General features: G+C 35.0%; 1 protein-coding gene across 14 annotated transcripts in view; it reads left to right on the forward strand.

Moving 5' to 3' along the window:
- Positions 1-12,435, forward strand: part of CLASP2 (cytoplasmic linker associated protein 2) — a 144,966-nt gene that overhangs the window by 103,262 nt on the left and 29,269 nt on the right. For 6 of the 14 annotated variants that reach the window (XM_080385865.1, XM_080385872.1, XM_080385874.1 and 3 more), the window contains 5 exons: positions 2,766-2,936; positions 3,785-3,892; positions 7,972-8,034; positions 8,708-8,814; positions 11,979-12,223. In XM_080385865.1, coding sequence (XP_080241991.1) covers positions 2,766-2,936; positions 3,785-3,892; positions 7,972-8,034; positions 8,708-8,814; positions 11,979-12,223 — 694 coding nt within the window. The remainder of the gene's footprint in view (positions 1-2,765; positions 2,937-3,784; positions 3,893-7,971; positions 8,035-8,707; positions 8,815-11,978; positions 12,224-12,435) is intronic. The other 8 variants (XM_080385875.1, XM_080385878.1, XM_080385877.1 and 5 more) reach the window with 5 other exon arrangements.

Below are 12,435 nucleotides of genomic sequence, written 5' to 3' on the forward strand. Positions count from 1 at the left end.
GCTTTTAGAAGCCCTTTAGTCTTCCTCTTTGATTTTTTAAATTGTAACATAAAATAAATGCCTATACAGTCTATAGCTCGTTATTTTAGACTTATCTATGGAAAAAAATTGTTCCATTTTTTTCCTCTCCCTTCCTGTTTGGTTGTCAGGTATGCTAAAATTGCATTAAAATCCTCATTCAGAGAAAAAAAAAATCAGGATGGAAACAAATTCTTACTGTTATGTCAGGTTAATTTTAAAGAGGAAAACCTGAAATTCTATGCAAGTCTTTTCAGTTGTGCCATTGTGAGTTGGTTTTGGTTTTTGGTTTTGTTTTTTTTTTTTTGTCATCCACCGCACCTGCAGCTCAGTTCCTTTACTGTCTGTCTCAGAAAAAAAAAGTTTTTGCCTTGTGTGTAATTTTTGTTCAGCTGTTGAACTTCTTGAACCTTTTTGGCAATGTAATATTCTTTTAAAGTAATATGAAGGCTACAGTTTCATGTTTAATTGAAATTTAATTCTTCAGTATTATCCCGTTGTTGATTAGAAAGCTGAAGAATTGTAATTTGCTTGTGCAGCTTTGCTTCATCTGCTTTGTACATAGCATATGAGTTTAATTCTTCAACTGTGGAAGCTACTTAAAAGCACTGCTTTAGCATAACACCCTTGTGGCTTTTTTCCTGTGTGAAATGACTAAAGCTTTCTTATTTCCATTTGCCATCCATTTTTTAATCTGCTCTGCTCCCTCCCTCTTCATGGATTATAAACCCCTACCCTAATCCTGCCTTTACACTTGTTCAGGATCACAGTCTGCTAACCCCATTGGTGGTAAGAGTCTACAGAATTTGTGTATACATCATTGTTTGATCACCTGTTTGACATATCTCATTTAAGGACCCTATTCAGCAGAAATTCTGGCTGGCTTTTTTCCATGTGCTGCATTTACCTAATTGGACATAATCCTTATTTAGAAGGCAGTAGAGATATGGGATGTTTTTCTCACTTCAGAATACTGTTTCAGTACTCTTCCTTTCATTGTTCAGTTTCCATAGATCTACTACTGGTGGCAGTACTGCCAACAGTATGCTAATGCTGTTACTAGCTTAACGTTTTCAGGATATTAAGCTTCATTTGGTTTATTTACACCACGGTGGTACACGTTGCCAGTCAGACTATATAGAAATGTATTAGAATGAAAGATTGCATTTCTTCTGTGTATTCTGAGAAGAGTGTTTTTCAGGGTTATGACCTGTTGAAGAAAATTTTCTGAAAGTCTCTGGCACAGTGAAAACTTTTACAATGTTTTCCATTGTTTTAAAGAGAGATAAAATATTGGAAGCTAGCAAGAAGGCATAGTAATATCAGTTCTGAGTTGAAATGCCCTTGTATGAAGAGAGTGCCAAACCCTTAATTTTTGCGGACCACCGCAATTCTATAATTTGCCTACTTTGTTTTGCTGTAGAAGTTACGCTTGTTTTTTCCAGGCTGTAGTATTTTATTTATTATTTCTGCTGAATAGGTCCATAGTTTGGAAAAGGGATTTTGGTAAATAATCATTTCAAGTTTGAATTCAAACAATGAATCTGAAAGTATATGCATGGTACATTGGTTTAGTTTTCTGCCTTCTACCCAGCATATGTTTTATTTTGTTTGTTATTCTGTTTCTTTTCCCATATGGTCAAGCTTTAATCAGCTTGTATTTTTTTTAAAATGTCTTGTAAGTAACCCATGAAACTCACTTGAGATGTTGCATGTTAAGTCTGTAGATCTGATAGCATAGCTGTGGTCATACAGTTACCTGATGATTTTGTGAAGATTAATGAAAGGGTTTTATGTCTATGTGATTAACCTTTGGTTAAAATTGTTTTGCTTTTTATTTGGTCAGACTTCTTGAATTCTGCAGCTGAAAACAATATATTGACATCAACTGTTGGTATAAATTGGTTATAACTTGAGAATAATGGATTGTTAGGGCTTAGAACTTAAATTTTCTGTAACTGAAATATCAAAATCGGGCATCAGTGACCAGTTTCTGGTAGTCAGTACAATGTGTTGGACATTTACAACACTTCATAATGTACAGTTTTGATTAGTAACAACGTAAGACACTTAAATATGTCTTGATCAGTTTTTTAGCTTGTTTAAAACTAATTGAAGATTTTCTTTGAATTTGTGGGGTAACCTCCACAGAAATGAACCTGAGTATTTTAAGTGTCTTCAGTGACATTTTATATAACTCAAGAGAATAGAGCTTGAAGACCATATGGTTTTAAAAGCAAGGAAGAAGAGTTTAAATGTTAGGAAAATTATGTTACTTTATTACAACATTGGTTGCATTGTAAGAGCTGAGTTAATTGTGAAATCTTAAAGTGTATATTGAAGTTTAAAGTTGCTCCCTTTAGCTTCCTAGCAGTTTTAACCTTTTTTAATAGAAAATGTGATTAGTAGGATGATGTATCTTAAAAATTGAACACACCAATGTTCATGTTAGGGACACTGTTGGACATGTTACGAACTGTTCATGAAGACTAGGAATACTATTTATGTTTTCTTCAGTATACCTAGTGCAAAATAACATGCCAAGTACTCCTTGCAGTGATAATTTTATCTACCTTGTATGTAGTGTTACAAGAACTTGGACCAAGGTATTCTATTTCACATTTTTACCTTGCAAGTTTTTCCAGATCATTTCAGTCTACCACCACTTTTCTACTAACTTATTTTTTTTTCTTTTTAATCGTGGTTGTTTATCTTCTGTTACTTATATTTATTTATTTTGCCTTCAGCTGGCAGTAGATCTGGGTCTCCTGGAAGAGTTTTGACTACAACCACACTTTCCACTATGAACACAGGAGTTCAGAGAGTGTTAGTGAATCCTGCAGCTGCACAAAAACGAAGCAAGATCCCACGAAGTCAGGGATGCAGTAGAGAAGCTAGTCCTTCTAGGTTGTCAGTAGGTAAGAATCATTGATTAGCTCTTGGTTTCTTTATAGCCCTTCTTACATTAAGTGCTGTATATCTACAGCTTGCGTTCAGTTGTAGGGGGATGATAAGCCTGGAATACATCTCAATAAAAATCTCAAATGCACCTGTTTCCTGAGGTTAGTCTTTGATATAAAAAAAGTTTTAAATTTAAACTGAAACTTCCATTTTTTGCTGTCAGAATGCAGTTGTTCTTTTCTCACCTCCCTTTCTTTCTTCTCTCTTTTCTTCACTTCTTATCCCCACCCCCAAAATACCCACGTCCATTGTATGAAAGCATGATACCATTTTGAAAATATTTTCTTCATCACTTTTGTGTATCTTCTGCGTGTGTGTGCGTTCATGTATATACTTCTAGGATAAGAAAATGAATATCATATGCCTGTAAACCTCAAGGTATAACCTGATTACACTTTTATTACAAAGTGTTATTGAAAAGTCTTGATTTTAATGGTATTGCTGCTGTTTTGTTCTGTATTTTGATTTTGACTTTAGCTGTGTTTACTTTATATTTTCGTTCTTTAGAAAGCTGTGGGTTTTTTATTTGCATTAATATATATAACTTGATCAAATAACTTGATCTTGAGCACAAATTCTAAATCAATACTTTTCAGTTTTTTGTCCTTTTCAAGAGGTTTTTCAGCCATTCTGTAAAGAGTTGGTAAATCCCGATTTTTAGCTGTGCAAGGAAATAATTTCGTCAGTCTTAACTTAGAAATGCATCTTTGATCTTACCGCAAAACAGAATTGCATTAAAACTGCAACTTTTCTTATGTCTTCTCCTTTCTGTGCTGCTGTTTGTCTGCACCCTGAATCATACTAGCACGAGGAAGCCGCATTCCTCGGCCTAGTGTGAGTCAGGGATGCAGTCGGGAGGCCAGCCGTGAAAGTAGCAGGGATACAAGCCCTGTCCGCTCTTTTCCACCCCTTGGTAAGTACTCACAGCCCCTTGTTGTGCATGGCTGTCTTTGCCCTTCATTATTTGCAGCTAACGAATCCATGCCTCCTTCATTTAGCTTGTAGCCAGCCACCATTATTTTCCCTTCCTTTGGCTCACTCACCACTTATTTTGATGGAGGATTGACCAATGTGTGAATGGGTTGCACACTTGAAAAATAAGTGCTTTGCTAGTGGTAGTCTTACTTAAATACCAAGTCTGGAAAGATGTGTGATATGCAGTGTCTAGATACTTTCTTTGAAAGGGCAATTCCTCTTTTGGGAAGTTTTTTTAAGTTATGTATTTCTTTATTACAGCACTCATTGCTTGGGTGCAGTTAGATAATATATTTCTCACTGACGAGCTAGACCCAAGAATATAGTGTGGCTGTCATCCTCTGCCTTGCCCTGCACCAAGAGCTGGGGTCTGCTCTTACTCAAAATTGCTCTCTAGTCATTGAATCATTTTGGTATATAAGAAGAAAGTATGCTTCGTTTTATGTCTCATTAGCTGTGTTGTCATCACTGCATTATGTGAAAAAATAATATTTAAATTTTTGCTGTTAATGCAAGTAAATCTGATGGTGCAGAACTGTATTCTGAGGCTGCTTTCCATTTTCTAAAAGTGAATGAGTAGCAAAGTCTGTACAAGCAAATGAACGAAGTACAGTTCTGAACTTTGCTTTTAACCTGTGTAGGAAAAGTGTTAAATAATTGTAGTTGTAGCTGTTGTTACATAGGGAAGAAGAGGAGTTGAAAACTTCTAACATTCACACATGCATAGTTACATTCAGCCCTCATGTCTAGAGCAACTACAAGCAAAAGTTTTATTTTCACTTAGTATTTCAGCTCATTGGCCTGACATGTAAAAGATTTTACAAGATTGTCAAGCTGTTGTCTGTTCCTGAAATGTCTATAAGGCATAGGAATGTTAGCTTATAATTACTTTAATATGTTGTTGGTTTAGGATTAGGGAGGCTTCTCATCTCCATTTATCCTTGTCAAAGTTGGTGGTAAATTTTGATAAACACCTTTTGTACTTACTGGGGTTGGGTGTTTTTGATTGGCGGTACAAAACTGTCTCCGTATGATGATAGCTGAAACTGATCTTTTTCAGTGTTGCCTTTGTTTAAGCTACGTTTCAGTATGTCCCTCTTTTTTTTGTTCAAGTGTAGCGTACAGTTAAGGAGTTGGTAATACTAGCTGTTAAATATAGTCTGAAATCAGTAAATCTCTGGTTTCTGTCTCAAATTGAGGCACCTGACTTACTGCTAATTAGTGTTGGAAGTCTATTGTCATCTGTTAGGGCAGTATGCTTCCTGTCAGCCATGGTTTTTATTAGGAAAGTACAGATTAATTGAATGAAAGCTGTTTCAATAAGTAATGCTAATTTGCCCAGATGCTACTTAATTGGGGAATTAAATTAAAAGTAGACATTATGTAGGATCTGTTAGTAAACTTGTCTCTTTTACTAAAACACAGCTGGCAGTCTGTATTGTAGTATACATATATCTTACCCTCTTTTAAAAACAAGTGTATTTTCCAGATCTTTTTGTGCTCCTTTTGCTACCTTACAGTTTTACTTCAATTGCATGCATGCGAGATCTGATTAGTATTGATTAAATGCTTATTATCTTAAGAAAACTCTATTAAACTAATACCATGAGTCATTGGGATGGATGCTACTTGAGGTTTTATTTTAATTGATGGAGTTTAATTTCTGTATTCAAGTACATATACAATACAATAGGTTTAATAATCTGATAGCACAGAGATCTCAAAGTAACATACATAGGAATCTAGTGTTGTTTAAAAAATAAAAGCAGCTATACCTGGAATAAATTACTAGGATTCCTTCTAGTATGGCTGCTTATTTGAATGATTTTGAATGTCATTCACTGTTTTGTTGGATCAGTTTTGTCTTACAGGATGGTACTAACTTCTATCAAAAATATTAAATTTAATGTTTTCCAAGGGTACAAGTGGAAGATGAAATACGACAAATTCAGTTCTGTGTTCGTAGCTAGAGACAGTTCTACATGGGGTTGGAGTGGGGAGTGTAGTTAGTATTGCATTTCATTCTCAGCACAGAAAATTTTGCTTAGAAATGCTGAGCCCTTTGGGGTATAAGATGACCCAAATGCTACATGATTTCTTCTCTGTATACACTGGTATGAAGTGTTTCTGTAATCTCACATCTTGGTACAACACTGAAAACTGGGAAATAACAGCCACTCTGAGAAGCAAGTGATTTGTAATTCATACGGAATTACCTGTTTTTCTGTTGCATATAGTTAACAATAAATATCGGATTAGTATAATTTCAATATTTTAGCTAAGAAATTTTTATTTTGAATCCATTCAAAATCCTATTTTGATTAATCTTCTAAAAAATCAAACAAAAATAAATACTTGCACAATTTCTGCAATTTGAGGGGTAAAAAGAGTATGCTTGAAAATATGCTTTGGAATTGAGGTATGTGTGATCTAATATAATGCTTCCTTTCGCTCTTTTAACTTATTTATCATATTTAAAATGTATATGGGGGAGGATCATCTTGAATTATATGCCTGAAGTTTGAATTTTTAGTTATACCTTTAATTTTCAGGGCTTGATGATGGAAAACAATAGAAGGGTTTATCCTGTTATTGCTTAAATTTAAAGCTCACTCTATCAGCCTTGATGCCTAAGTTTTTACATCCTCTTTCCTGTCTCCTTTTCCATGCTGAGACATACTTTTTAAAGTAAAGAACCAAGTATTTCACAAAGCATTAGTTACAAAATAAAATTCCCTAGATAAACAACTTTATGCAAGTTTAGTTTGAAAAAAAATTCATTGCTGTACCTTATGTAAGGAGTAGAGAACTTTATGTGGGGAAAAAAACCTTGGTGTTGTTTCCAAGACCTTTACAAGACGTTCCAGGATCCTTTTAGAGTTTGCTCAAGTTAAAAGAGGTGTGCTTCCCCAAATGTGATCGGGTCTGTGTCAGGTTTATTTGATTCAGATCAGACTCTTAAATTGTCTCTGTTAATCAGATTAAAGGATGATTCATGGTTTCTCTTTATACTACTTTATGTATCCAAAAGGTGTAAAATATTTGCTTTTACATTTATTAAATTAGAAGTTGATATCTGGGGTTTATGTCACTGTGGATGGAATTCAAGTTGAAATTGTCAAAATCAGTTTCATTTGCGTGGCTGTAAAATTCTAACTTAAATGAACTGGAGACAGAAGATTAATTGTTTAAAAACACACTGAATTTAAAATAACTTGGTTTAAGGTAGATGACACTAGCAAAAATGAGTCAGAATCTCTAGAAGACCAGTTTTATACAAGTGCCAGGAGAATGGTACCGTGTTTTCTTCCAAGTTCTTAAGGCTCTTTGGTCCCCACTTTCCATAACTTGAAGAATATTAATGAGCTATAGTAAAGCATGTGTATATATATATATATGAAAGGAGTAAAAATGTGAAATATTAATGGCATTAAATATTTTTAGATTTTTAATTAAAATTGAATCTTTTCAATTTCATCTACATAGTGTTGAGTTTTAACTGAGGTTGACTTACCTGTACATAGGCAAGAACTCATTTATACATATTGTCAGCTGCAAACACAGTAAGTTTGTGCAGTAGTCACTTTATGCAGATAATGTTTGGTACATGAACTCTGGCTCTGGACCATGTAGAGTTGAGTTAACTCTACAATGGAAGACCAGTATCAGTAGAACTTTCTAGATATTTCTAAAGGTTCTGTTTGTGTGTGTGCGCACGTGCATGTGTGTCTATGCATTTTTTCTTCTTTGAACTTAAACATACTTGCTTTTAATCTGCTCTTAATCTTTTATATTAAAAAAATTATGCATGAAATGTCCAGTGTACATAAACCTATATAATTCTATAATCATATTCTACATTATCAACTTCTCTGAGCTTTTTCCTTCAGTGTAATACTCATTTTGTCGTGCTAAAGCTGAATCATTTTGATAAATATTCTCTTGTTCATTTAAGCAACTATTGCAGCACTTGATTCCATAGTAATAGATAGGGTTTATATGATCCTGTTATTGCAGCTTCCAGACACCACTCCAGATCCACTGGTGCCCTCTACGCTCCTGATGTTTATGGGGCTACAGGTGAAGGATGAGTACACTTTGCTGTCATCTGTGCAGTCATCCTGGATTTTTTTCCCCACCCACTTGGTTATTCATGTAGTTCAGTTTGAAAAAGCATTATTTACATTAATTTGAGTTTTGTGGTTTTAATAATCCAGATAGATGTGTTTATGTTGTTAGATTTTGTTTCCACCCCCACCCTCCAATGTTAATCCTTTTCTTCCTTAACAACAATCATTTTATTTTTACTTGAAGAACTTTTTTCATTTTCCATTTTCAAGTATTTGTAGAGCATTCTTTATGCATGTAGTTTCCTAATCAGCACTCTCAATAGCCTTTCTACTGTATTTACTTTCTTTTTCAATGAAAACAAAAACCCAAAACGAAGAAGACATGAATTAAAAAAAAAAAGGTTTTTTTCAGTTAAAACTATTGTTTGTGGAGGTTTTCTTCCCTTTGATATTGGAATAACAATGTTTGTATATGACTTTTTTTTTTACTCCCATTTCTTACTTTTCACTGTACCACTAAAGACTTCAGAATGAAAATAACCAGTGTTCTAGCCACTACATAATTTATTAGAAATATGAAGCAATTACTTTTCTTCTGCTTGGGTTTTTTTAGTGAGTGTGGTATTAATGTGTTACTGTTCTGACTGAATTCTTTATATTCGTTTTTCTTCTTGTTGTAACAGGTGCTGGCTTCGGAATTAGTCAGTCGAGTAGATTATCATCATCAGTTAGTGCTATGCGAGTTCTGAACACAGGTTCTGACGTGGAAGAGGCAGTAGCAGATGCTTTGGTAAGAATCTCACTTACCTTGTGTGGGATACAGACTCTTTAAAATGTTTGCTATCTATAGTGAAAAAGAACTTGTCATTCATTATTTTATTGGCTTCTAGGTGGGGAAAAAAAATTGAGCAGGTAGCACTAACTAGCAGTTTCCCACAACAGCCGGACAGACTTTTGGGTAGGCTGAAGGCTTGTCAGCACTGGGAATGGTGACAGCTAAAGCACTCTGCTTATCATAAGCCTGGGTTCCTTTTTAAAGTTGTTCTGTCTGACAGTGTGAGGTTGATGCTGAAGAGATAAACTGATGGCTTGGCAGGTAGCATTTCATAATTCTTTAGGTTTTGTTTTCTTTTGTTCAGAATGTTACACTGAATTTAAAACTGGTTATGCCATTCTCTTTCTTAACCTTTACTGTTCTTTAAAAGAGTGTATTTGCCTCCTCTACCTCTCTGCCCCAGTAAGCCAAACTGAACACATCATGTATTTTGCTGTTCTGACATTTCCATCAGCAAGCTGAAATCTTCAATAAATTTAAAATGCTGATGCTATGAGTCAGGTACATTTTTATCAGGTATTGTATACTTTGCAGTATATATATACACACATACAGGTATATATTGCATGTCATTAAATATTTCATGCTTTAAGGAAATTGTTATTAGTCTGTTCTAAGAAAAGATTATTTGGAACATTAGTAAAAACCTAAAAATTAGACTCTAAAAATGTTAATTATAGACAGATATGACTGGATAGAGAGAAACAACATCTCAAATGAAGAAATCTGAAGAACTCTGTCATGTTCTTAGTCTGGTAATTTATTGATTTCTTGGTTAATACTATCATCTTGGCACATTAGTTCAAAATTTGTGTGCCTTCACTGGCATAAAGATCAGGATATCTCTGAAATCATGCCTGAGAGGTCATGGTGTGATGGAGTCATGTTTTCCCCTTTCTGATATTGCAAACTTGCAAAAAGTTCTCAGCAGTGGTGGGGAATGCTAGTTAGTAAACTGGAAATCAAGTCTGGATTTTGGAATAAGGAGCACTAGAAAAACAGTCTATACAACATGAAAAGTTTCTGGCTATAATTTGAAAAATCGTTGCTATCCACACTGGTGCTACATGAAGAATATCTTAAGTACTTCTAGCAGCTTCATGCCGATTCAGATCCGGCTGGGTGAAGTATATAGTAAGAATATAAATTGAGGAGAAATTCATGATTCTGATGACTGCTCTTGAGGCTTGAATGCGTCCTGCTTTGTGGAAGCAGTAAAGTTTGTTCACAGAAACTGTTTGTATTACTTGGATCCAGAATAACATAATGCTTCTGGAAATGTTAGAGAAAGATTAGTTTGTGTATTTTAGCGATAATCTGTCATTACAAAGAAGGATCAAGAACAGCAACATTTTGTGGTATTTTCATGCCTGGTTGCCTGCCGTGCTCGAAATGTATATGTTGTCCTGTATAGGTGGCTCTATTTAGATGGAAAACTTATGAACAGCCTTTTTGTTTTATCATAGACTGAAGCCCCCACCTCAGAAAAAAGTGTTTAAAAGGCAGAGTCCTGACAGATACAATATAAAAACAAAAATTCCTGTGGATTGTATTACTGTTATTATGGTATGAAAAATACTTGGCCAGTTACAATACTGCTCAAGCCAAAGTGGTATCAATCTTCTGCCTAAGATCTGGTTCCAATATAAGATACAAGAAATGGAACAGTGCGGTGATCTTTACATATTTTTATAGCTTTTACTTTGGCACAGTCCTTGGCATTTCAGACTCTGTTTCTTAAAAAAAATTTTTTTTTTTTTCGTTATGGTGACCCTTTTCAAAAATGCTCATGTCTTTGTGGTTTTTCTTTTCCTTTATTCTCTTAAGCGTGTATGTATGTTTATTCTGTTGACAGTAAGCTTGCTTATTACATGGTGTATTGACTGGTTTGTATTATGATACCTATTAAGTTATTCCACAGACAGAAATGAGAACCCTGTGCAAATGGCAATGGTAATTAAGGGGAATACAATCACTTACACTGCTGGGTTTTTGAGTTGACAATGGAACCCAATTTTTTACTACTAGCTTCAACTCCAAAATTTGAATGGCAGAGTTATTTTGCAGAGGTGTGTGTTTTTCCTTTTAGGATAAATAGAGCTGCTGCATATTTTTTTTTCCCCCTCCAGCCTTTGGCATGTTGTGTGTTGTTTTGTTGGCTTGTTTTTGGTTTTAGGGGATTTGGGATTCTGCATTATGTAATGAGCATTTTTGTTGGACATTGCTGGCGTAATTGTTGCAATGACAACATTCAGATAGCAGTGTGAAGTTAAAGAGATGAAGTTGATTGGAAAATAAAAGTTTAGACGAAGGTTTCATACCTAGATAGCAATTGACTGCATGTGCTAAGTCTTCATGCTCAAATACCCCTGCATAAGACACACAGATTTTGACAGAGAAGTCTTTGTGACCAGCCAGCAGATGATACGTAATACTTCTCTGGAAATAGAAGCTTAGCAGACTACTTCTTGGCAATGCATGAGATGCTAATCAGTTACAGAGAGCTAAGAGCAAAATTTACGTGAAGACTATGTGTTGTCCAGTGGGAGACAGTGTAATAGTCACAATGCTGCTATGCCTTACCTTCCTGTTCTCAATTTCTGTTTCTTTTCAATAATTTACTGCTAACAGCTCTTAGGAGACATACGGACTAAGGTATAGAAACTATTTTCCTTCTTCAATAGTTTTAATGTTTTGCTATTAACATGCTCAATACAAAGTAAGTTAAAATAACAGAATATGTGGGTTTAGACCTGATCCTTATATTCGGTAACATATGTAAAGCTATTAAGTGAAATCGCTAACTTTCAATACAGTCTTTATATCACTCTTAGGCAGTTTTGTGGAGTTACACGAGTAAACCTTAAGTTGAATGTTTCGTCAAATGTATGTCTTCTCTGTGTTTGCTTTGCTTTTATATTTGGAATACTACGCAAGCCATACTACTTATAAAATATTTTATTAACTTGGTTTGACCTGTTGAACACTTGGAACCGTTTATCATTGCAGGGAGTAGGGGTCACACTGATTATTTGAACTGTTGGTCTTTACACTGATTATGGGTATGTATACTGTCTCTTTGAAAATCAGTATTAATGTGGGGGGTTTCTGTACGATAGAAGAAGCCCGTGCGAAGAAGATACGAGTCCTATGGAATGTACTCGGATGATGATGCCAACAGTGATGCATCAAGTGCCTGTTCAGAAAGGTCCTACAGCTCTAGGAATGGAAGCATACCAACATATATGAGACAGACAGAAGATGTGGCTGAAGTCCTAAATCGCTGTGCTAGCTCCAACTGGTCAGAGAGAAAAGAAGGCCTTCTAGGCCTGCAGAATTTATTAAAGAACCAGAGAACTTTAAGGTGAGAAAACATGCTAATAGGAAAACATTTTGTTTCAGAGTTGAAGGAAAGGCGGCTAATGTTCTAAAGAATACAGAAAGCTGGGGAAAGCAGGGGATGTGTCTGAGAGTAAGATGGGTGAAGGAATGCGGAAGCTGTTGTCAGTTGTGGGCACTAGTGTATAGAATCTGTTTAAAAAGCTCAGTTTAAGAAATGGAATGTAAAACCAAGAG

Source organism: Falco punctatus, assembly GCF_963210335.1.
Source record: "Falco punctatus genome assembly, chromosome: 4".
NCBI lineage: Eukaryota > Metazoa > Chordata > Aves > Falconiformes > Falconidae > Falco > Falco punctatus.